Source organism: Moschus berezovskii, chromosome 3 (genome assembly GCF_049115385.1).
Source record: "Moschus berezovskii isolate FMDL1 chromosome 3, NW_MosBer_1.0, whole genome shotgun sequence".
NCBI lineage: Eukaryota > Metazoa > Chordata > Mammalia > Artiodactyla > Moschidae > Moschus > Moschus berezovskii.
Window position 1 is genome coordinate 116,650,288 of NC_142462.1, and position 26,483 is coordinate 116,676,770.

The 26,483-nt window shown below is 44.9% G+C and overlaps 1 protein-coding gene across 4 annotated transcripts in view; it reads right to left on the reverse strand.

Annotated features, from left to right (window-relative positions):
* Window positions 1-1,014: 1,014 nt before the first annotated feature.
* Window positions 1,015-26,483, reverse strand: part of TCAF1 (TRPM8 channel associated factor 1) — a 48,532-nt gene continuing 23,063 nt past the window's right edge. For 3 of the 4 annotated variants that reach the window (XM_055421422.2, XM_055421424.2, XM_055421421.2), the window contains 8 exons: window positions 24,160-24,793; window positions 12,709-13,703; window positions 12,342-12,439; window positions 10,907-11,120; window positions 10,357-10,596; window positions 8,220-8,557; window positions 6,224-6,474; window positions 1,015-3,691 (listed from right to left, as the gene is read on the reverse strand). In XM_055421422.2, the coding sequence (XP_055277397.2) occupies window positions 3,682-3,691; window positions 6,224-6,474; window positions 8,220-8,557; window positions 10,357-10,596; window positions 10,907-11,120; window positions 12,342-12,439; window positions 12,709-13,703; window positions 24,160-24,779 (2,766 nt within the window). In that variant the 5' untranslated portion in view covers window positions 24,780-24,793 and the 3' untranslated portion in view covers window positions 1,015-3,681. Of the gene's footprint in view, window positions 3,692-6,197; window positions 6,475-8,219; window positions 8,558-10,356; window positions 10,597-10,906; window positions 11,121-12,341; window positions 12,440-12,708; window positions 13,704-24,159; window positions 24,794-26,483 lie in introns of all 4 variants that reach the window. The other variant, XM_055421427.2, reaches the window with a different exon arrangement.

Genomic DNA, 26,483 nt, shown 5'->3' on the forward strand with positions numbered 1-26,483 from the left:
CATCAAGAGACTAGGCATAGCAGTAGACATGAAACTTGTGAGCCCAAAGATGTCCACTGGATGGTTGACCGTTTCTCTCAACTGCAGGGATCCAGTAGTCATGTATGGATGTGAGAGTTGGACCATAAAGAAAGTTGAATGCCAAAGAATTGATGCTTTTGAGTTGTGGTGTTGGAGAAGACTCTTCAGAGTCCCTTGGACAGCAAGGAGATCCAACCTGTCCATCCTAAAGGAAATCAGTCCTGAATATTCACTGGAAGGACTAATGCCGATGCTAAAAGCTCCAATACTTTGGCCACCTGATGCAAAGAGCTGACTCATTTGAAAAGACCCCGATGCTGGGAAAGATTGAAGGCAGGAGGAGAAGGGGACGAAAGAGGATGAGATGGTTGGATGGCATCACCGACTCAATGGAACTGAGTTTGAGTAAGCTCCCGGAGTTGGTGATGGACAGGGAAGCCTGGCGTGCTGCAGTATATGGGGTTGCAAAGAGTCAGACATGACTGAGCGGCTGAACTAAACTGAACAAGGAAAAAAAAGCTGAAAATCAATTGTAACGTTGAGGCAACAAGGGAAAGAACATGTCAAGGAGACTGGCAGATGAATAGAAATCCTCTGATATCATCTGGTCTCACATACAACTTATCAAAACCATCAAACGATAGTTCAGGAAAGCTTACATCATGGTCTTGAAATGCTCCTAGATTAAGAGACAAACATCATGTACCTTCTTGAGAAAGAACACTTGTTGGCGATTTTCATGAACATTCACTTAACAGGTACTTAATCTGCAGACACATGGTGAGTTAGGGACAGGCTTTGCTTTCTGTAGAACACCTGTAAAAGCAAGGGAATGGGAAGTGTGTCTGAATAGTTGGAGGGTATTTAGTGTGGTTACAACTAGAGAGTAATGGGCAGATGTGATGAGCTTGGACACCTTGGATGGATCCAGTTACTTGAGGGCCTTATAAGCCATTTTAAGGGTTTTGATTGGATTGTATCTTAGTCAATATGTAGCCATGGAAGGATTTTTATTTGAGTTTATTAAAAATTTCTCAGAGTAATACATGCACAAGGTAAAAAATTAAATAGTACAGAAGGACTTAAAATGAAAAACACAGTTTCCCACTCCACCCTTTTAATACTAGTCCCATACCCTAGAGGTGATGCATTTAACAATTTCTATTTTTAGATATTCTGTTAACTAACTTCCTAACATTAAATAATGTTTGAACAATAATTTCTTGACTTATTAACTTTAGACAATCTTTAATAATTCCCCATTACAAAAGATAAGGATTTAACTTACACTATTCCCAACTTTCATCTGCCTATCCTTTCCCAGATTTTTGATAGATGTCACTTTTAATGCTTCTATTGGTTTATCATTTTGAACAGTAACTAATCCTTTAGTCCTTGTCCCATTAACTGTAGACTTTTCACCCCCACTTTGAATAGACAAGTAATTCTACTTTTCTCTCCACCACTCTTCCCTCAATGAATTCCCAACCTCTTTCTGCGTTCTTTTTCCCTTTATAAGATAGGTTACTTTCAGTTTCATTTCTGGATAAAAGATTAGGCCTCTCATGTTTTGTTTATAGGCTGATTAAAGCAATGAATGCCAATAACTAGTAGCTACATTATTTTGGCTTTGTAAATACTGTTTACTGAGAGTTGGTAGCTCAGCAGTAAAGAATCCATCTGCCAACACAGGAGACTTGGGTTTGATCCCAGGGTTGGGAAGATCCCCTGGAGAAGGAAATGGAAACCCACTCCAATATTCTTGCTGGGAAATCCCATGGATAGAGGGGCCTGGCGGGCTACAGTCCATGGGGTCACAAAGAGTCGGACATGACTTATCAACTAAACAACAACAAAGTAGAAGGTACGATATTTTCTTCCAAACATATTCAATGTCATGATCCCTATGTCACTTGAAATGAAATATACCTACCGCCAATGAAAAATCCAGTCTCTTCTTACATCCCGTGAGTAATCTCTGTTATCATTATCTCATAACTGGACTTGAATTTGACATATTTTTGTTTTCCTTTGTGTTTATTAAAGAATGCATCTCCTCCATTTCTCAAACATTCCAACTTCTCAAGAATAATGTCTATGTCACAGAGAGTCTGAGACCATGTACTCTCATCTGAAATGGGTCTCTTGGATAATGGTCACTCTGGATTGAGCCTTCCTGTTGGATAATGGTCACTCTGGAGTGAGACATCCTGGGTGAGGTTCACTGTCTTCTGGTTTCCATTTTTTCCTCTTTCCTGATTTTCATCCTTACTTTGCTGCAGAACTTCCTTAGTAGGTGAGAGAGAACTTCCTTTCCAAGTGCATAGAAGGTTGATGTTCTGAAAACTTGAAAGTCAGAAAATTTCCTTCGTTTGGCTTGCTGTGGAATTTGGGGTACAGAGATTTTCCATGTGTGAAGATATTCCTCTATTGGCCTATATCATTGTGTTGCTGCTGAAAAATCTCCCAATCTATTTCTCATCCCTTTTTAGTTGAGCTAAATGATGACCTAACTTTATCTTTTCTCTTGGCACTTCCAATATCTTTGCTCCATCCTTAATATTCTAAAATTTCACAAGATTGTGTCTAGATGTAGGTTGTATGGAAGTCTTCTCAATTTGCAGGCTTAGTTATTTCTGTTCAATTGTTTTTCTTTTTCTTCACATTTTCTGTGTTCTCTCTTCTAGAAACTCCTAACAGTTAGATACTGATTGTCTATGTCTTTTCCCACCCCCCTCTCTTTGTATTTCGTATTTCTTTTTGCTCCACATCTGGGAAGATTCCCTCAACTTTATCCTAGAGTCTATTAAATATTTTTGGCAGCCTTATTTCAGTTTAAGGGTTCTTCTTATTTTCAAGGTTTTCCCTTTTTTTGGAGCATCCTGTTTTTAATCTTACAGATGCACCTCACATCTCTCCAAAGATAGATATTTTAAGTCATTTTTCCCATGTTAACTGTTTCCCCCAGAATTTGTTATATTTTTCAAATCTCTTGAATCCATGCTGCATTCCTGGCCCCTTCTCCAACCACTTCCCCCTAAGGCTCAATGTCTGGGAATTCCTAGCCAACCATTTCCACTGAAGAATCAATATGACAGTTTTTTATAGAGTTGCTTGGGCTCCCTCTGCAGTTGTGTGGTCTGTCTGCTTCTGCAGGATGTCTTTCTGTGACTGAAAGCACTTGGTTACTTGAGTAGGGATCTTGGCTGTCAGCAGAGAATTAGCTAGCAGGCTAGGGGCTCATTTATTTCCATAAAAGAGAAATTTACTTTGGAGCACCAACTCCTACCTCTCCTCAAGCAGTTTATTCGATTCCTTTACACAAACACCACCAACAGAACCACCACAATAATAAGAGACTTGAAACCAACGGTAGGTGCCTGCGTTCTGTGCACAGAGGTTGGGGTAGAATGGGAGGGGAATCAATTTCACACCTGACATGATTCTTTAGTAAACAGGCTTTTCAGGCACCCAAATCTCTTTGGGGTCATGTGTCCAGATCAGCGTATATTCTTCCCGCAAGGAGCTGTACTCTGTCATTATTGTGTCTTCCACGTTCTCTCTTCCAGGAATGTGTTGAGATCTTCACTTACAACCAAATTCTTTCAGTTTTCTTCGCTGAGATGAGTCAATTCTCTTTTTTGTTTCTTGACTTCAGTTTCAGTGGGGCCTGGGGAGGGAGGGAAGTAAACTTACATGTTCAGTTCATCATCTTAAACTCAAAGTCCCGCCAGAAGCTTTTAGACAGGGCAGTGACATGGACAACTTGACATCTGTAAAAAGGTCCCCGGGGCTATACTGCTGAGAAGGGATTAAAGAGGGTAAGAATCAATATAAAAATAATTCTAAATGACTGAGGATCTAATTTTCTTTCTGAGAACATAGCAGGGTCTGGGACACTTGGGAGTCAAGATGCTTTACCACGATAGCCAGTCGCTGAAAATCCAATAAGCTAGTAGAACACTTTCACGGTGCCCTAGACAGGACTGAAACCCGGTGATCCCAGAACCCAGATAGCTGGGCTGATACCAAAGGGATCGTCCCAGCACTGTCCAGTGGGAAGCACTCCATTGGGAGCCGACCTCAGTCTTCCCCTGGACTGCCATTTGGGGTTAAAAAAAAAAAAGGACTTTCTGTTCTGATAAAATTAGATGGGGGAAAGTACATGCAGCCAAAGTGCTGGCAAGTAAGGACATAAAGGTCCTTCTATTTGCTGCTTCATTTCTTCATTTGCTCATTTATTTGCTTGTTCAAAGCACTGTAGTTACTAACACTCATTCTGTAATCAGAATGCCTGGGTTCAAATCCCAAATCTATCACTGACTCACAATAAAGGCTTGGGCAATTCACTCAATCTCCATAAAATTCAGTTCACTCATTTGTAAAATGGGAGCTGTAAGTTCCCATTCCATAAGATTATTCTGAGGATTAAATGAAACAACCTATACTTGGCACATACACAACAGCCCACTAATTGATGGCAGTGTTTTAAGTGCTGAATGAATATTCAGCATCTATGTTTAAAGAACCCATATGATAGATATTTGAGAAGGGAAAATAATTCTAGTATTGTGAAATAACACAATAAAAGAATCCAAAGAAAAATACCGTCTATGTCAAATCCTGTTGTCTACGCTTCCACCCATTTCCTAATAAAGCAAATAAAACAGTGTCTTAACGCAACTAAATCAAAAGATGTAGGAAGGAAAACTGACTGGATGCACACAGCTTTTATCCTGAAGCCCCAGCTCTAGATGAAACTACAAAGAATTTGGAGGTTCTCAGTAAGACTGGAAGAAAACTGAAGAAAATCTCTGAATGCACTATCATTAAATAAAATCTGGGTCAGTCGCATCCAGTTATCTAATATATTCCAGAGTAAAGATTTCTATTTGCGCACAGACTTTGTCTGCCAAACAGCGATAGGAATCTGTGTCAATACGGAAACACAAACACCACCACTTCAGCCGGCTGCTCCTTGTTTGCTAAGCACAAATATCCTCATGGTCTCGTTCTGGCTTTTCAAGTGATTTCCATGCTTAATCAAAGACGGGATTGTACCGGAGAGATGGAATTGAAGGAGACCGAACCCCAAGCAGCTTTGAAAAACCCCACCGTGAATACAGAGACCTGCCTTTAGAGCATAGGGCAGTGTACCAGAATCCATTCAGAGTCTGCGTAGAGGGTAGGGTGGGACAGGATTAATTCACTGCATCTGTAAAAATGCCATCACAAAGTGCAGCCCTGGTCTAAACTGATGGGAGTTAATTCAATACAAACAGTGGCTGCTCACATTTTCTCAGCGTCTACTACCTGCCAGGCACTGTCACTTTTAAAAATTTAATCCTCACAATAGTCCTATGAAATAGATCCCACTTTGGAGAAGAGGAAATTGAGACACAGAGAAGCTGAGGAGCTTGCCCAAAGTCATATAACTAACTGGTCAAAGACCCAGGACTGGGGGCAGGGGGTCAACTGTGACAGACGATGACCTTAACTCCTGGGCTGCAGGCAGAGAATGTGGACCAGCAGGAAAGAAAACCGCCCCTTAGAGTGCACGCCCGGTGTCCACACCCCTCCTCAGAGTGACCAGTCTAGGCCTTCCCTGCAACCCAGAGACGCAGGGATTTTCACCCTCACCCCACACACAACAAAACGGGAGTTGAGAGATAAAACGCCTTTCCCAAGAGCTAACCCTGGTTATATGGGCTCTCCAAATGGCACTAGATGGCTTTTCAAAGGTTCTGGAAAACTACCCAAGACGCAGAATATACGAGTTCTCAGGGAGCTGTCTGAATATCATGGTCAATTAGTGTTTCCATTGAGTTCTATGGTCAGGTTTGGGGGAAAATGATAAAAAAACATCAAGTCCCAGGGAGTCCTCAGGGTGAATACCTCTAGCCAGCGATAGTGACCCATGGGAACAGAGGCCAGAGCTCTCAGCACTGGCCCAGCACAGGGTCAGGAGGGACTCTGACAGCCGAGAGCAGAGGAATGAGCTCATAAATGGAAGGCCATGCTCCTGAGGATTTCTGATTCCACTTTATGTTCTTAACCCACCCCCGGAGATGCTACTAGGATCTGGGGGCAATGAGCTGAGAGGGCAAGGCTAGAACTAAGAGACAGAGGTCGAGGAGTGAATCCCCATCTCTGCCTACCTCCCCAAACCTCTCTACCTGCCACCTCGCTGGGCACTCCTTACATCTGTGTGAGGAGGTACAATTTCATAATATTTTCCTTCCATTCAGGCAGATAGGCCAGGCTGGTTGCCACTTCCTTCTGGATCGGCCAGGCCCAGGCCTCAAAGAACGGAGCCAGATTCTTCTGCACTTGGTGGGAGAACATTTTCACCCACAGATTCATCTTGTCGACGTTGTCTGTGGGCAAGTTGGTCTGGTTCCTGTACTCAGTGAAGAGACGAATGAACGGCTCCCACCCAAAGGCTTCCTGGAGCTGGGAAGACAAGAAGCAAGCAGGTTGAGACATCTGATCGGCAAAACACCCACCAAACACTCTGAATGAATGAATGCCTTTAACCCCTTAAACCTCAGCTTCATACCTATCACTGGCCCTCTGCTCTTTTACCTGCTCACCTCGTGGGCTACTTTCATATTCTGATGATGAGAAGGGTCTCTGAGCCAGCACAGGGCTCAACTCAAAGCAGACCCTCAATGAATGATGGTGCAGTGGTCAAAACTGCAGGATTTACTACCAACATCATTATTCATCTGTCTCACTAGACTATGAAAGTAGTAATAGGATATTACATGAAGATTTGAAATTGGCTGAAGTGCAAAAATCCATTGTCTCTCACAGGTGTAGTTAAACCCCCACAACCTGGGAACTGCCACCGTGACCCTGACATAATCTGCACTAACAAGAGCTCTCTATCAATTTGCAAGGTGACCAACATGGTCTTCCAGTCCAGGAGAAGCAGAGGACAATACATAGTCTGTGTGTGCCCTGTGCTCAGTCGTGTCTGACTCTTTGCGACCCCACGGACTGTAGCCTGCCAGGCTCCTCTGTCCATGGGATTTCCCAGGCAAGAATACTTGGAGGGGGTTTCCATTTCTTTCTCCAGGGGATCTTCCAGATTCAAGGAGCAAACCCACATCTCCTGTGTCTCCTGCACTGCAGGTGGATTCTTAACCTGCGGAGCCATCTGTAGTCTAGGTCTCAGAGTTAAGAGTAAAGCAGAATTTTAGGAAAAGACTGCCATCTTGGTGCCACTGGAACCGCCCGCAGTAGGTCGGGAGCTCAGAGGGACATTAGCAGTTCCAACCTCAACTTGACTTTGCCGAGGAGGAAGTTCTGTCCCAACACAGGGTTACAGCGGTCTCTTAGCAGTCTCCCTGTCGTTTTCGTGGTGGAGGGAATCAACAGTGAGAACTCGAGCAGGTGGAGGGACCAGAAGAGGGTGCGGTTGGCCTGAGGCTGAGTTCCAGGATCCAAGGTGATAAAACCCTCCATAGTGAGCTGGGACCGGATCCAGGGGCTGGGGGGCTGGAACTGGGTGCTGGGTGATAACTGAAAGGCAGGGGCCACCCCCACGTCCAGTCCAGGGAGGAATCATGGCTTGCTTATAACATGGAAACCGAGGCACAGACAAGTCATAACGAGAAGACAGTTTACTCACCTAGGGAAAAAAACCAGCTCCTCTGCCACACACTGTGTAAGTGAATGTGTGCCCAGGGAAGTGTGACTGGCTTCACGGGGCTATTCAGACAGCAGTTTGCTTGCGCCTCAGGCATGCCTGGGTTTAGAGCCGTGACAGTAGCTATATTGGTGGTATTACCTTTGCCTCTACCATTTTGAACCTTTCTTGCCACTTTCTGTTATCGTTCAGTTGCTCACTCGTGTCCGACTCTGTGCGACCCCATGGACTGCAGCACGCCAGGCTTCCCTGTCCTTCACTGTCTCCCAGAGCTTTCTATCTACTCTCATGAATCTCTTCAAAAATCCCAGGGTGAATGGTGGGGCTCATGTAATTACATCCGCTTTTGGGTGGTGCATAGGGATGCTCTGAGGGTATCATCCACTAGGAACTTCACCCCTGGACTTTGTCAGAGCCTCCCTCGGCCTGGGGGTGAGGGGCAGATTAGTGAGAGGTGACCCCGGGCACCATGACACTGTCTGCCCAGGGTCCCCCTCAGTGGGGCTCCCACCGCGCACCTCCCCTCACCATGCTGGCCCAGTACCTGTAAGTACGTCTCCAGGGCCGTCCACGCATTCCAGTTTTTCACATTGGGACCCTTGCCCAGGTAAATTCGGACTCTCTTCTCCCGAACCGGGGGCCACAGAGCAATGTTGGCTCGTCCTCGAGGGATGCCCAGGACCGTCTCGTGCACGTAGACACACCACAGGTTGCAGGTGGCCTCGGTGGTGTGCGGGGGGAACTCCCACTCCTGCCGCTGCTGGTTGCGGCCCAGCTCGTGCACGGGGCCCCAGAGCCCCTTGGTTCTGATGAGCTTCTCATTGATGAGCTCCTGCACCGACTCCAGGTGGCACATGATGGGGTAGCCTGCGTGCATCCAGCCTGGGAAAGGCAGGAGGAGGAGAGGTTTAGGGCGCTCCCCACCCACCTAATTCTTCTCTGTACTGTATCTCCCCAAACACCCAGAATGCTCAGAAAGGCAAACCCAGACCTTTCCAGGCTTTTCTCCTTATCTTCTCATCCTGTAAGAATGCTTTCGTCCTCACTCTGACTGGCTAGAGGTACTGAGGCAAGTTTGGGATCACTGTTCACGTTACTATTCAGTTTTTTCCTGTTTCTCTGAGAGTGCTCTGTCCACGTGGAGCCATCATTATACTCTTTTCCTCAAAACTGAAAACCTATGGCTCTCTTTTCATTATTTACATATGGAGCTGTCCAGGCTGGCACTTCTTTATGCTGATTATCTGAGTACGCCAAGGACACTAGGGTCCAGAGGGGATTTCCGTGGTTCTTTAAGTTTCACACGCTCTTCATTTTTCAGCCCTCCTGACCCACTGGCAAATAGCCCTTTATTCAGTGCCTTCTCCCAACCCCTGTGACCCAGGAAGAGCCCCTCTGCTATCTTTCTCGACTCCCTAAAGTCCCCTGACGAAGGTCTGTGAAAGCCCAGCCCTTATTGTCTGCACCATTTCCACTGCTGGATAACATCTCTTGACATGCTGACTAAAGCTGTTACACATTTTAACATACTGTTAAACTGTACAGCTGTTTGTTGTTCAGTCACTCAGTCATATCCAACTCTTTGTGACCCCGTGGGCTGCAGCATGCCAGGCTTCCCTGTCCTTCACCATCTCCCAGAGTTTGTACATACGGTTCTAGGGCCTGCTTTTTTATATGTCACATAGCACTTCCCTGGTGGCTCAGACAGTAAAGAATCCACCTGCAATGCAGGAGACCTGGGTTTGACCCTTGGGTTGGGAAGATCCCCTGGAGAAGGGAAAGGTTACCTCCTCCAGTATTCTTGCCTGGAGAATCCCACGGACAGAAGAGCCTGGTAGGCTACAGTCCATGGGGTCACAAAGAGTTGAATACAACTGAGCGACTTTCACTAACTAATCTCATCATATTTACCTATGCCATCAAAATATCTCTTTAAATGTCTTCCTAGTGTCTATCGAAAGTATATTAATTAACCATCCTTTAACTGTTTCTGACCAGTCCATTCTAAAGGAGATCAATCCTGGGTGTTCATTGGAAGGACTGATGCTAAAGCTGAAACTGCAATACTTTGACCGCCTCATGCGACGAGTTGACTCACTGGAAAAGACTCTGATGCTAGGAAAGGTTGGGGGCGGGAGGAGAAGGGGACGACAGAGAATGAGATGGCTGGATGGCATCACCGACTCTGTGGACATGAGTTTGAGTGAACTCCGGGAGTTGGTGATGGACAGGGAGGCCTGGCGTGCTGTGATTCATGGGGTCGCGGAGAGTCGGACACGACTGAGCGACTGAACTGAACTGAACTGAACTGAAAACTGAACTATTTCTGATGTTAGGTAGTTTCTGATGTTTTGCTGGGGGAGACAGCCAATTCTCCTTTTTAATGTATTTTTTCCCTTTCCACTTAAATGGCAAGGATTACATTGCACCTCCGTCATGTCCGATTCTTTGCGACCCTATGGACTGTAGCCCACCAGATCTTTGGTCCATGGAATTTTCCAGGCAAGAATACTGGAGCAGATTGCCTTTTCCTCCTCCAGGGGAATCTTCCCAACCCAGGGATCAAACCCGCGTCTCCTGCGTCTCCTGCGTTGGCAGGCTGGTTCTTTCCCACTAGCGTCACCTGATAAAGCAAGGCCCTGAGGGGGCAACATGCACAGAGGTTTGCCCCGGGCACCCACCGACTGAGATCTGCACATCAGCAACGATCCTCTGAGGCAGACGCAGCGGGAAGGGCTCAGCCCCCAGCCGGGCCACGGCCTGCATCACCTCGTCCCAGAGGCGAAGCAGCGGCTCGGGGTTCTCCAGGGTGCGGAGGTTCGCGGTGGGCACCGTCAGGATGATGTTGTCCGTGGCCAGCTCTCCCCAGGGACCTGGGTTCTCCTGGATCTGCCGCTTCCACTCCTCCTGGGTTGTCTCCCCTGGAAGACAGGCCACAGGGCTTGAAACTCACTTTCCCAAGTCCCTCCCATTAACGCATACCACCTGAATCCCCCCAGGAGGAGAACACCAAGGCCGTCAATAACCACATACCTCTCTAACCTTCTTCTACAAAGGTCCCAGGGATGTGATGTGGTTTGGTCTTTATCTCCTTGGCCTCAAATCTAAGGAAGTGGACCTCCCTTCCCTCTGCCAGTCCAAACCTCTCTCCCTATACCAGGCAGCCCCAGAGGGCCTCCTCACCCCCAGCTCTTCCTGTGCCTTGGGGTTCGCTCCAAGGTGTCCACTCACCTAGCTTGTAGTAGGGAGCATGCACAGCTCCCTTAACTGTGACGGGCACGTTGCCCAGCTTGCTGCTCTGAGGCACGATGATATACAGGAGGCCCCCCCAGAGGCAGGTGATGGACTTGGTGGGCTTGTCCAGGCAGCAGCGGTTAATCACCAGGGGGCCTCGGAACAGCTTGCTGGCCCTGGTCAGGTCATCGGTGTGGCAGCCAATCTGTATCTGGAGCAGAGAGATCCCCAAGGAGTGACCCTGGGGCACGTGAAGGGGAAAGTACCCGGGACAGGGGGACAGGAAGGGTCATGGGCCCAGGAACCCCAGGTAAGTCCAAGCATCCCACCATTTGTAAGCCCTGTGTTCGAAACCCATGAAATTGTACCATCCCTCGAGGCTGTATGGAACAGACTCTGTAAATCTACTCACAAGGGGTCAAACAGCTCTACAAAGGGTCCTACTGAGACGCAGACGGGAGGGGCACCAGGTGTGATGCAAATGCTAATTCCTGGGAGAGCCACTCCCATACAGAGTCCCTTGGTGTCTCTGTAACAGAGAATCCTAGGCTGCCTGTTCCCCGGTGGTGAATCTGGCTTTGGGAATGGGCAGAGGACATCCTGCCTTCTGACCAGAGTGAAGGCCCAGTGCAGTGAAGGATTGATTCAGTTCTTCCTGCTCTCCAAGGGCCCTGTTCCTGGGCCAGTGGAGTGACCCCTATCCTCAAAGGCATCCTGGGACTGTTTTCCAGGGTTTATGCTAAACAAGTTCCAGGATAGATACAGGCACAAAATAGATGCTAACCATCACAGTGACCGTCAAGGGGGACAGAGCAGGACGGTATCTGAAGTTTGCAAACAGGGTGTGTGTGTGTGTGTGTGTGAAAGTGACACAGCCAGAGTGGACTGGGCAAGTGTGTGACGTCACAGGGAAGAAGCCTGAGCGTGTGGCACCTCACGCTTCCACGTGAGACGCACACGGGATGAAATGTGAACCGAGATTTACTGGATGCCACTGTATTCAAGGGCACCATCCATCTGCTACCTTTCTTCTCCCCACCTATGACATTTAAGCTAAAAGCACAGCACTTGAGCCGGAAGTAGGTCAGGGTTGAGCCCTGGGGCTCTGAAATGTATCAAATCCACACATTTAAATCAGTTAGATATTCTGCCCTTTAGCTGTTTCATCCTAAGCAACTACACAGGCAGAAATACATGCCCTGTATATACAGTTAGAGAGGAAAATGCAACCCACTCCAGTCATCTTTCCTGGAAAATTCCATAGACAGAGGCGCCTGGTGGGCTACAGTCCATGGGGTCGCAAAGAGTAGGACGCGACTGGAGACTGAACAACACTGCTAATAGGGTGTGTAGGAGAATTGAGTAAGATGCTGACTGTGAAAGCAGGAGCATCTGGCTTCTGTTTTATGTGGGGAGATGGGGCATGCCTTACCTTCAGGTCAGCAGAGGCGGCAGCTTCAGGCAGGGAGACCTCAATAATTTGCCTTCCGGGTATGTAGAGCCCGGTACTCATCCAGCAGTACCTGGTGCCTGCCAAGAGTCAGGGAAGAGCAGGCGTTATCCTCCCCGACACAATTTCATCTGCAGCCAGCTTCCAGAGTCCCTCCAGGAGCTCTGCCTCCCTGCCGCCTTGGCTCTCATCCTCCAAGCATTCCCTAAAACCCCAACCTCCACCTCATTGAGATTTGCACAGCAGAGGTTAGAGATGGCCCTGGAGGTGACCAGACCTCAGCTGAGCTGCGGAAGTCATCCCCCCACGTCCCCACCCGCTGGGCTCCCATCCACCCGTCCTTCCTCACCCGGATTGTTGCAGTTGACCTCCACGGTGATGGGAGATTCCGAGGGGCGCAGATAGGGGCTGCTGTACATGTCTTCAATTTCGGGGACTAACAGAGAGAGGTCGCTTCCCGAGTGAGCCAGCCCTGTGGCCAGGGAGAGCATGGCACCCCGGCAGCAGTCGTTGATGACGGGGTTCTCACGGGTCGCCACCGGGAGCCGATAGCGACTCAGCAGCTTCCTGAGGAGCCGGTGCACCGACATGTAGGCGGGGATCTCCTCGGCGGGGATTTGCAGAAAAGCCGCGCCGTCCGGACCCAGTTTGGCCAACCAGCCCTTCTCCACGTTCCCTCTCTTCCTGCCCATGATAACCTGGAACTCAGCCAGGGTGGAGCGGAAGTGGTAGGTCCTTATCCCTGCCTTGGGAGTACGAAAGGGCCCTGGGTTGAGGCTTTGGCTGGTGATACTAATGCCAAAGGGGTTGAGGAGGAGGTTTCCTGGGAACCGCGCCAAAGGGGACACGCCTGGGTTCTTGAAGGCCCACCACCAGGCCTGGGCGCCGACAAACAGGCCCCCGCCCTCGGCTACAAACTCCTGCAGCTCCTTGACGCCTACATCACTCACGGGCTCAAAGCAATAGACACTGGCATCGCTGGTCAGATTGGGCTCAATGCTGGTGTCTATGCCCCCCACGGCGAGCAGCCCACTCAGAGTCCTCAGTTCCGTCTGCACCACGATCTTGCCTCTGCGGCCCGCGTCCAGCCAGCGGACGGCGTTGAGCAAGAAGGGGCCCAGTTTACCCACGGTGAATAGGACCTTGTGGCCGGTCACGACCACCCGGCCCCGGCCGTAGCGGGCGGCCGCTATGACACAGCCGTGGTAGGAATCTAGCCCCAGGGGAAAGGCTAAGGCCCCATGCACTAGCAGCTGGGACGGGAAACAGTCCGAATTGGTGATGTCCAGCTCAGAAATCCCGTGCAGGAGCTCATCTCTGTCCTCTGAGAGATCATCCTCACAACTGCAAAAGACAAACGTGTTCTCTGTTACAAAGCGCTCAGCACAGCACCCAGCATGTAGCAAGTGGCAGATTTACTGAATATCATCTTCAACTCTTAGGAGAGAACTAGGAGGACAGACCTGAGCTCACTGGGTGTGGAGACTCCTTAGAGGGAAGACAGAGGGCCTCGACATTGATCCTGCTCTATCATTCTCTGTGTATTAACCCTCCGAAGGAAATCTTGAAAGAAGTCCTTCTGGGTTTACTCAATACTGTATCTTAAATAGTCTGGATTTAAGTGTCTGTTCAGCCTTTTAAGCACTATATAAAGAACTGAAGGAGAAACCATGGTTTCATTCTGCTAAGGGGGTTTGTTTATAATTTCATGCCACTAACTTTCTGCAAATAAAGCGAACAGAGTTGAGTGAGTTAGTGGCTCGAGTGAAGAACCACTATTATCTCAAAAGGTGGGGCAGGGAGCTGATTGGCCTCAACTCTTGTGAGACCCTCCTGTTACTTGAACCCAAGAGGACTGACTGTCTACATCCAGAATTCCATACATTCATTTCTGGCCCAACAGGAGTGATACATATCCGTGCTGTAAGGCTTTTCTCATCACCAACTGTTTCTGTGTGTGTGCATGCTTAGTTGTGTTTGACTCTTTGCAACCCTTTGGATGGAGCCCACCAGGCTCCTCTGTCCATGGGATTCTCCAGGCGAGAATATTGGAGTGGGTTACTGTTTCCTCCTCCAGGGGATGTTCTGACCCAGGGACTAAACCTGAATCTCCTGCATTGCAGGCAGATTCTTTACCTGCTGAACCACTGGGGAAGCCTCAACTGTTTCTATCTAGGGGTAAGAAACTCCTATAAGGCTTCAGGATACCTATAACCCCCAAATGGGGATTCAGCCCCAGACAGTGGGATTATGAAGGGAACGAGGTACAGTGATCTCTCTCTATGAGCTTGAGATCCCAGAGCTGGTTAAGCCCCTCTCATCGATTGTGTGACTGTGTGGTCAGAGGCAGCTGTAAGGAGACACTGGAAAAGGGGAGTCAGGCAGTAGCATGTTGGTAGGATTTGTGTTGTATTCTCTGTGGTTGGCAGAGCTGTAATAAACTGATGTGAAACTATAGTCCTCTTAGCAGGCCCAAACCTTTCCTGAAGATAAAGGTGTTACCCTAGGAGATGGCTCTCCAGCTCCTTGAAACACCAGCATTAAAACCACTCATCCAACTTTTCTTGCTCTGATTCCAAAATCACCAGACAACCTTGTGATTAAGATATTGCTTTCAGTGATCATCTGCTTAAAGAAAGAAGTCATTCTTTCTTTATAGAGCAGCCAGGGTGGTCTATTTTTTGTGACATTTATATTTCTCCAGCAACATCCTGGCATATCTTTAATTTGCTGATTTTATTATGTATATTAATAATATCATTATTGTATATAATAATTGTATTGTATATAATGTATATTTGTATATATAATACAATATACAAACAATATATAATATAATAAAATATAAAATTGCATTATATTGTGTACAAATAAATAAAATTATTATTGTATATAATTCATAATAATGTGTGCTTAGTCACTCAGTTGTATCTGACTCTTTGTGACTCCATAGACTGTGGCCCACTGGGCTCCTCTGTCCATGGGGATTCTCCAGGCAAGAATACTGGAGTGGGTTGCCATGCCCTCCTCCAGGGGATCTTCCCAACTCAGGGATTGAGCCCAGGTCTTCCACATTGCAGGTGGATTCTTTCCCATCTAAGCCACTAGGGAAGCCCAATTAATATTAATATATATATTAATAATATATATAATAAAATCAGCAAATTAAACATATACAAAGATTATATATACAAAATTAAGTAAAAAGTGTTTTAGGTCTTATAATGAGTTCTGTTCATAAATTTCAAGCAATTAATTATCTTACAGGTGTAGTCAGTAAAGAGATGATCTACATTGGCACTAAGGTTTATACACTAGCCTGTTACAACAAAATGAGAAACACTGAATGTGCCAAGCTGAGACCCAGACACTGTGTCAATAGCAGGGCTTCATCAGCAGGACCCTAGATGAGGTCCTGCTCACTGATGAGGCCGGGACATCGTCAGAGTTTTGTCTGTTATTTCCAACAGCCATGATTTATGTGCAGGAGAAGACAAATGATTGCTTCATTAAAAAACCTGAAGTGGATTTTTACTTTTCCTGTCCCTCTCTGTTCTGAAATGAAACAAAAGTTACATAAAAAAGAATAAAACCATGATAGTACTAGATTTCAAGAAGGGTGCTGTCCGCAAACTGGGACAGGAGGAATTAATAGGAAAGATAAACCAAATGAAATCAGATCGATCAGAAACCCATGAGGAAAGAAGAGTCTGGAACTACACATAAGTGAAAGAGAAGATCAAGAAAACAAAAACGACAGGGGTTATTACTTGTCCTGAGAAAATGTACTTCCGTAACCAATAATGACCAATCTAGAAATTCAATGCCATTTAACACTTAAACAGAAATAAAAAATATTTGATGAAAATTAATAGCATGAAATATAAGCACCAAACTAAACGAAGGGAAAACCAACTCCCTCCAAAATAAGTGATAACTGGAGAAGGTCCTAAATAAATATTGTATATCATTGGAGAGTTCTGAGATACATTATCTCTCTGCAGGAAAAATAAAAAGGGACAGGCTGCTATAAAAAGGTAATAATACCTTAAAAAATATATTACTGCCAAACAGATAATCCTATTTAATTGTATTGTGGGCAGAAAAATAAGAATTGATGTAGTTGAAGACTATACCCACTCCAGTGTTCTTGCCTGGAGAATCCCAGGGTCGGGGGAGCCTGGTGGGCTGCCATCTACGGGATCGCACAGGGTCGGACATGACTGAAGTGACTTAGCAGCAGCAGCTGAAGACTATGAATAAACCAACAGACAGGTTGAGTGAAGTGATTCATTAAGAGAAAATGAAGGATAAATAAGGAGACTAATGGCTAGCAAGAGGTTCTAAAAGCAAAGAACAAAGAAGAAATAAATTTGATGAAAATTTCTTTGTGCTGAAAAAAGATCTGAGTTTTTAGAATGAAATGACATTACCGACTCGATGGACATGAGTTTGAGAAGGCTCTGGGAGTTGTTGATGGACAGGGAAGCCTGGCGTGCTGCAGTCCATGGCGTTGCAAAGAGCTGGACACGCCTGAGCAACTGAACTGAACTGACTATATGAATGCAAATCAGTATAAATGAAATGGAGAAGGTCTGGTCAATTCATAGTAAGTTTATGAGCTTCAAAGTACAAGGAAAGGCAAAAACCAAATTACCTACAAAGAAAAAAGTGAAATCAGTGCCCTAAAAATAGTATTTCAGTGCAATGAAAATATTCCGTATGATACATAGCTGCAGCAAAACTCTTCACTGCATAGGGAATACTGAAAGTGTCAAAAGGATTTATGAAATTCACCACTCACTAAAGTTTTTCAGAGAAGTTACTTGAGGTTGTGCTGTAGGTCTAGAAAAACAAAAATGAATACAATACAGGAACAGATTGTCTACACGAAGCAGTGGTGGGCAAAATGCCAATGCATTGTATAACTCATGCTGAATAACTGCTGATAAAGTTCTTGTGATATTTGATGTGATTGGCAAGAAATCATTCTGAACTAATAGGAGCCACAATATTAAAAACAAAGCGAACAAAGCACAAGGATGAGAGAAATGGAATTCTTGTTCTGAGTGAAAAGGTAGATCATAAACACAAGCTAATTCTCAACTCAGATGGAAAAATATACGTTCGTCAAAAAGTTAAAGGCAACATGGTAAACATGGGTATTAATGTATAATAAAAGGTGGCATTTCATATTACTGGGAAAAGATGAACTGGACCTATAAGTCACCCAAATACATAGAAAAATTTTCAAATGTATCAGAGATATAAATTCTACAAATGAAACCACACATGCACTGAAAGAAACTAAGAGTGGAATCTTTCATTATCTTTGTTGTCCGTTGTTCAGTCATGCCCAACTCTTAGCGAACCCATGGACTGCAGCATGCCAGGTTTCCCTGTTCTTTTACTATCTAGGTGTGACAAAAGCATTCTAATTATGACCTCAAATCAGAGGTGATAACAGAAGATTGACAACTATTATACAGTGTTTTGATCACTTTAGCTTTCTAGTAAATCTGGAAATTATGTTAGTTACTTTCATTTGCATTTAATTTTAGAACCAGTTTGAACTTTGGTTGGGATTGCATTGAATCTGTAGATAATTTGGGGAAAAACTGACATCTTAAAAATACTGAGTGATCCATCAACATGGTGTATTTCACTATTTCCTTAGGTTTTATTTAATTTCTCCCAGTGATGTTTTGTGGTTTTCAGCATACATGTTGTGTGACACATTTTCTTAAATTTATTTGCTAGTATTTCATGATTTGGGACACTGTCTTAACAGATATTGTATTTTTAATTTCAATGACCAATTACTACTATATAAAAATATAATTTATTTTGTATATTGACTTTGTATGCTGAAACCTTGCTAAACTCAATTATTACAGTGGCTTTTTTTTTTGCTGAGTTTTAAGAATATTTTACTTAGAAAATAATATTTTTCTGCAAACAAACATAGGTGTGCTTCTTAATCTCTATGCCTTTTTACTTGCCTTACTGCACTGGCTAGAAACTTAAGTACAGTATTATATAAAAATATCCTTCCTGGCCTTGTTCTCAATCTCAGGGTATTTCACCAGAAAGTATGCTCTTGCTATCAGCTTTTCAAAGAGGACTCATCACACTGAGCAGTTTCCTTTTATTTCTGCTTTGTGGAAATTTTATCATGATTTGATATTGAATTTTGTCAGTTTTTTTCCTGTCCTGTGCAACTATTTAATTATATGATGTTTCTCATTTATTTTGCATTAAGAAAATAATTAAACTGTCAATTAATTTGATATCTAAATGTTAAACCAGCCAAGCATTCCTAGAATGAGCCTTGTCATGATGTATTATCCTTTTTACATATTGTAATCTATTTACAATATTTTATTAAGAATTTTTGCATCTATGTTCATGAGGGACATTGTTCTGAGTTTTCTTGTCTTGCAATGTCTTTCTTTGGCTTTAGCATTGGAGAAATACTGGTTTAATAAATCAAATTACAAAAACTTTCCTCTCCTCTTATTTCTGAAAGAGTTCATACAGAGTTATATCAAAAAAGACAGTGCAAACTGTAAGCAGTGATTATCTCTGGGCAGAAGAAGAATTGGTAGAAGGCAGAGGTGGGGGACGAAGGTCTTTCACTTTTTACTTTGCATCCTTTGGGACTATTTCCCTTTTTCCCAGTAAACATTTATTTTGAAATTGCAGAAGGGAAAATGTTTATAAAAAGGAAAAGAAAACTGAATTGTGATTTAGCAATTTCTTTTCTAAAGTGGCACATCTTCCTGCTTGAATTCACTCTCTAAAAACTTCTAGTTTATTTTGTGAGAACCAGTTAATACAATTTTATTATAAATGGCTAGGAATATAGTAAGAAGCACAGGGTTTGGTAAGTATGTATGTTCACCCCACCTCGCTGGGTCATGACCCTGACTTAACGTCGGCAGTTAGCATTCTATCTATTCTAGCAATGACTTCCAAGGACTTGTGGATCCTTGTTATTAATATCTGTTTAGATATTTTATCTGCCTGCAATGCAGGAGACCTGAGTTCAATTGTTTTCAGAACTACTTGGGGAGCCATATTCATGTTGATTATCTTCAGTAATCTGGCAGGTTACTTATTTCATGTAGATAGTCAATTTTCAAAATTCTGAAATCTTCTTAATCTGGAATTCAAAAGACTGTTTTATATATAATATCCCTTGACTATCTTTCAAAACGAAGTAGAGATTATCTATCTATCTATACGTGGCATCAGTTTCTAATGTCTGCCAATTCAGGATTCACAGGAGTGTTTTCAAGCCTAGGAATTTGCAGCATGTGGACATTTCAAAGCATGACTGTTGTTCTACATTCTTTTCTCTGCATCTCTGATGACTGTGAATATACACAGGTCACTGAGACGGAAAACCAGCCTCAACGGAGTAACAGCCGAAGTGAGGACAAGGGCCTTCAATTATACTCAAGTACTTCCCATTTAAAGGGAGAGAGTGGAGAGCACACGCTAAGTCACGGTGTACAGTTGCTAGCCGCAACCTCAGGTTTCTGAGTTCTGCTGAACCCGGATCTCACAGCCCTGTTCCTGCAACAGGCACTTGTTTTTTGCATTTCCTCCAAGCCTGCTTATTGGAGATGCTTCTGCACTTCTGATTCTCAGATATTTGGAAATCATTTTCTTGAAATAAGAAATAATGCCTGAGATTACAGCATATACTCAACAAAAACGTTGGCCTAAACGAATGGATGAAGGAACAAATACAGAACAAGAACTCTAACAGAAGCCCGAGATCTGTGTTAAAATGGGACAAGGGCCTTCTCATCCAAAAAATAGAGCAATCTATTGTGGCTGAGTCTCCCGGAACCTCCCTTAGACTGATTATCTAATGATATGTTTAATTAGCATCAAGTCTCTTTATTGGTAAAGCCAATTCCGTGTCTAGTCCTTGCTTAGGTTAAATGCATAACGAGGATAAAACATGGCAGCTGGTCCTGTGCCGCTGCCTCAGTTTGATGGAGGAAATAGGAAAAGTATCAGTTAAAATATCAATAGCTTATACAACTGGAGCAGAACACATGACTTGGGGCAAAGCAGCATAACGATGGATGCCAGGTGTATCTCAATGGTTCAAAATGATATTCATGACCTCATATGCTTATTTACTGTAACATGAAGGCTGATGTCAAAACAAAGTGTTTTAGCTACTTTGAATATGTTTCTTAATTCACTGAATTCTTACAACCACCCTTAAAGGTAGTCATTATTAATCTTACTTTAAAGACGAGGCTTATCTATGGCTCAAGGTTTTAGAGCTAGCAACAGACATTATTTAGGAAATTATTAAGGTTGGCCTCCACTAAAATGGTGCTTTTCCCAGTAGATATGAAATCTCCTACTAGAATCCTGAGTCTTGAAATGAGGCTGTGTTTATGACAGTGGATCCAGCATTTGTTCAGATGAATGCATAATAGAAAGAAGGTGCTCTGCGCACAAAGTACAACAGCCATTGCCCTCAGAGCTGGAGGTACAGCGGAGGCCAGTGAGGATAAGCGGAAGGAAGAGCAGACATCGCTCAGCGAACACTGTACCACTGGTGTGGTCATACAGACAACATGCTGGCCTCAGTTCAGTTCAGTCGCTCAGTGGGGTCCAACTCTGTGCAACCCCACGGACTGCAGCACGCCAGGCTTCCCTGTCCATCACCAACTCCCAGAACTTGCTCAAACTCATGTCCATCAAGTTGGTGATGTCATCCAACCATCTCATCCTCTGTCATCCCCTTCTCCTCTTGCCACATGGTGGCTAGCAGACCATGGTGCTTTCCAGGCAGGAAGTAAGGGCAGTGACTCTGAGGCTTGTGTCCTGACATTTGTGGGTGTTCTTACCAGGCTAAAAGTGGATCATCTGGTTTTGTCACTTAGGGTTTTATTTTTATGATCATAAAAGTAGTAATTTTTTCTGATGAAAATTTGATTCATTTTGATAAGACCTGTGGACAGTTTACTCTTAGAAAGTTTATCCTAAGATCTTATTTAGAATGTAATTTAGTAAAAAATGTGCAAGAAACAATGTCAACGCTATCTTAATTCACACTTGCATGTTAAAATGTGGGTTTAAAAATAAAGAATAAGACATTTGGGCAGAGTAACTAAATCCACAGGGACTTTCAACGTGAACTTGATGGCCAGTGATGGAAACAACCTCCCTACTTGAATTCTAATAGAAGTATGTTGGTGCCTAGTGTTGTCTAATTCAGTATTACAAAGGTACAAAATGACTGAAGAAAGATCCAAATCTTCAATAGTAGGCAAATGATTAAATAAATGAGGTATATATACTGGCATTTGCATAAATGCCAATTTTAAAGATTACACAGAATGTAATAATGTATAATTATATATTTGTAAAGATTTTAAAGATTACATAGAATGCAATCTTTCTATTTTATAACTTTAACAATTTTAAAGATTACACAGAATGAAAAATGTATATAAGCAGAATTCAAAATAGCATGTATATTAAGATGACAAGGGTGTAAAATTATGAATGAATAGGGAAGATAATGTGCAGAGATGAAAAGAGTTATATTGTGTGTTTATGATTTAATAATTTTAAAATGAAAATTAGAAAGTAAGGGATCCAGCAATATTGCAAAAGTAGTTTAAAACAGTATACCATGAAGAATAATCATAATTCAAAAATGCAGCTAGCCTTTGAACAACACAGGTTTGAAATGTGCGGGTCCACTTCTATGCACACACACACATGATTTAGCCAAAAAGGAAAAAATTTCAGATTCAGAGAGATATAGGCACAACCAAAGAAAAAACAGATATGATTTTGATAGAGAAAAACATCTTTTAAGGAAACTAACTCAACTAAGAGTCCCTTGGACTGCAAGGAGATCCAACCAGTCCATTCTAAAGATCAATCCTGGGTGTTCACTGGAAGAACTGATGCTAAAGCTGAAACTCCAATACTTTGGCCACCTCATGCGATGAGTTGACTCACTGGAAAAGACTCTGATGCTGGGAAGGATTGGGGGCGGGAGGAGAAGGGGACAACAGAGGATGAGATGGCTGGATGGCATCACCAACTCAGTGGACATGAGTTTGGGTGAACTCCAGGAGTTGGTGATGGACAGGGAGGCCTGGCGTGCTGTGATTCATGGGGTCGCGGAGAGTCGGACATGACTGAGCGACTGAACTGAACTGAACTGAACTCAACTAAAGGGGCTTATGCTGTTATTGGAATTAGGCTCAGGTTTTACCTTGCTGTTCCTTAGAATGGAGATCTTTGTCAGCAGAAGTTTGATCAACCTGATCAACCTGTGTCTCTGAACAACTCTTTTCTCACATGTGAGTATGGAGCTGTGGGGTATTCCAGGAGTGCCATGCCAAGGAGAGGCCACAGCTCTTCCCCAAGGTCTCTCTACTAACCCTGGTGTGCCCACCTTACCCAGTCCAACCTCACCTCGCTCTGCTCCCATCAGTCAGCAATACCTACGCTTTTTGCTCCAAGGATGCTGAGAGTTTTCATGTACAATATAGGGCCTGGCCTGGTGTGATTTTTCTACTGCTAGGACTACTCCAGCTTCTCATCTCTTTCTTCATCCATCCAATCATCCATCCAACACGTGTTTACTGGGCACCTACTAACCATGTTCAACACTGTATGAGGTGCTGGAGGACAAGGTGAATGCAGCAGGTTGGGTGATGCCCTCAAAGAACTTTCCACGGAGCCTGTCCCTGCACCCATCCCCTGCCTCCTTCATTCTCCATCATCACGTCTTTTGCTCCCAGAGACAAAATCATCTCTAAGATTTAAGATTAGCACATACGACTTGTGCCACCTTTCTGGTATCTCAGCTTTTGAATTCTCTAGCTCTTGCCGCTGCTGCTAAGTCACTTCAGTTGTGTCCGACTCTGTGCGACTCCATAGACGGCAGCCCACCAGGCTCCTCCGTCCCTGGGATTCTCCAGGCAAGAACACTGGAGTGGGTTGCCATTTCCTTCTCCAAAGCATGAAAGTGAAAAGTGAAAGTGAAGTTGCTCAGTCGTGTCCGACTCTTAGCGAGCCCATGGACTGTAGCCTACCAGGCTCCTCTGTCCATGGGATTTCCCAGGCAAGAGTACTGGAGTGGGGTGCCATTGCCTTCTCTAGCTCTTACTTCCATCCTAATCCCATCTGGCTGGATGTTTCAAAACCTTTCCCACAGCTCTCTAGAACTTTGTCTGTTTTCCTTTTCCTTACACTTCATTTGACCTATAACCTTCCTGGATCAGTCATGCCAACCCTGAGATTCAGCAATAGATACATTTTACTAGGTCTTCCCTGTAGCTCAAATGGTAAAGAATCTGCCTGCAACGCAGGAGACCTGAGTTTGATCCCTGGGTCAAGAAGATCCTCTGGATAAGGGAATGGCAATCCACTCCAATACTCTTGCCTGGAGAATCCCATGGACAGAGGAGTGTGGTGGGCTACAGTCTGTGGGATCGCAGAGCGTCAGACACAATTGAGTGACTGACACTACACATTTGACTAGATGCTGGGGGACACAATGGTTACTAAGAAGCTTCTCCCATCCAAGAGCTAAGTAATCTGGTCTGAAAAGGCAGCAGCAACAAGGGACCCTGCCCTTCCTGTGTCTCAGGGTATTTACTTTAACACTCTGGTTGATTTATGACGAATATGTGTTTGAATGCCAAATTCTCTTCTGTTAGCCTGGGGATAGCATGAAGATAGGAGCCATTTGTCTGCTTTTTAACCTGGGACCAACGTCCCACTGGGCTAATGCACTCACCTCACCAAGACTGGGATCTTGGGCATCTTCTTAGAGACTTTAAAGAAACTCATGTCCCCTTTGTTGTCGGTGAAGTACACACCGGCCACGCTGGTCACGAGGTTCCCCGGGAAGGTGAACAGAACCCTTTCATCATCGCCCTGGTTGGCCCAATCCCAGGCTTGGCCTCCAATAAGCAAGCCTCCTCCACGTTTCATGAACTTGACCAGCTTCTCAGTCATGGTTTCATTGTAGGCATCAATGCAGTAAACCCCCAGGGAGTCTTTCACTTCCGGCTCAACCTTTGCCTCCACTCCAGAGCCCTCAAGGATTTTGGCCAGAGGTGCCAGGGAGGGGTGCACACCTACGGGAGCCCCAGGGGAAGAGCAAAGCCAACCCACTGCGTTGAGGAGAAAGGGAGTGAGCTGGGCCTCCACCAAGTAGTCCTCGTGGGACACGACCACCAGGCGGCCTCGGCCATAGGAGGAGGCAGCGATGAGGACCTGGCCCATGTCATTCACCATCACTGGGAAGGACGCTTCCCCGATAAGCAGCAGTTCACACGGGATGGCGTCTTCGGGGACATCCCAGCTTGTCACTCCATTCATAAGGGCCTCGAAGGCAGCGGACGGAGTCGCCATGGCTGGACCGGCTTCTGCAGAGAGGAAAGCAAAGACTCAGCCTGGTGGAGAATCGGTAAACAAACAAACGAGCCAAGCAGTTCACTCTTCCCTAGCTGTCACCTCTTCCCACTGAGCAGATGAGATCAACGCTGTGAACAAACTCAAGCACTCACCAGGGCTGTCTGTCGGTGTCTCTAGCCCAGGAGACCCTGCTGTGCCCTGTCTGTTAACATTCTTACTGTCAAACTAAATGAGCTCCACGCATTTCTGTTACAGAAGGAAACAAACAGAAGTAAAGAACAAAGGCAGAACTGTGTCTCCAAAGGCATATGTTCAAGTACTAACTCCCAGTACCTGTATGACCTTTCTTGGAAATAGAGTCTTTGCAGATGTAACCACGTTACGGTGTGGTCATACGGGGTTGGAGTGGGTTCTAATCTAATGACAGGGCTTCCCTGATGTCTCAGCAGGCAAAGAATCCACATGCAATGCAGGAGACACAGGAGATGCTGGTTCAATTCCTGAGTCGTGACGATCCCCTGGAGAAGGAAATGGCGACCCACTCTAGTATTCTTGCCTGAAAAATCCCATGGACAGAGGAGCCTGGTGGGCTACAGTCCAAAGGGTTGCAAAGAGTCAGACACGACTGAGTGAGTAAGCACACAATTTAATGACTGGAGCCTTTAAAAGAAGAGGAAATTGGGACACAGGCCCCCAGGGGAGAGGCACACAGGCTATGAGAACAAGTAGGCAGGTATCAGGGTCTCTGTGATGTCTCTATGAGCCAAGGAATGCCAAAGATTGCTGGTGAACACCAGAGGTAGGCAAGATACATGAAACAGACTCCTTCAGAACTTCCAGAAAGAACCAAACCTGTCAACACTTGGATTTCAAACATCTAAGCCTCTAGAACTGCTACAGAATACATTTCTGTTGTTTTAAGCTACTCAGTCTGTGGCACTTTATTGTAGCAACCACAGGAAACCAACACAGTGGTGCAGCACGCTGCCTCCCCAGCCCCTCTCCATCCCACTCGGCGCTCACACTGATCATATTAATCTCAGCTTGGGTCCAGAAAACCAAAAGCAGAAAGTAATACATTATGAATTTACAACAGATTATTACTTGCACCCAGACATAGCAGAAAAAGGTGTACGTGTCGAGGGATATGCAATCACAAAAACCCTCTGCTTCTTCACCTTGAGCTCCCTGCTTAAGGTCACTCTGCAGTCTGACCTCTGTGTGCTCTTTACTGAAGCACTTCCCTCATGGACAGACGTGTTTAACAGTCAGGACAATCAGGCCTCACCATCCTCACTGACCACTCAGTGGCTCTGGACAATGCTGCTCCCTGGTCCCCGAGGCTCTCACCACCTCTAACCTTATGGCCAACCTCATTGTCTGCAACCTCTCAGGCCGCTTCCTTCCTGGCCTCCCCTTCCCTCTTCCGAAAATGCAGAGATTCCTTAGGTGTTTATCTTTGGCCCGGACCTCTTTTTCCTTGTCTCACTCAAGGTATTACGGCAAAGCAATTATTAATACAAGCTTAGGCTCTGGACTTAGGCTGTCTGGGTCTGAATCTCAGCTCTGCTGTTTACTAACTGAGATCAGGCAACACTTCTGAGAGTTGGTTTCCTCATTCATTAAGTAGGAAAAATGGCATCCACTACACAGGATTGTTTTGAAGACAAAAGGAATAGCATTGGTTAAGTGCCCTTCCAT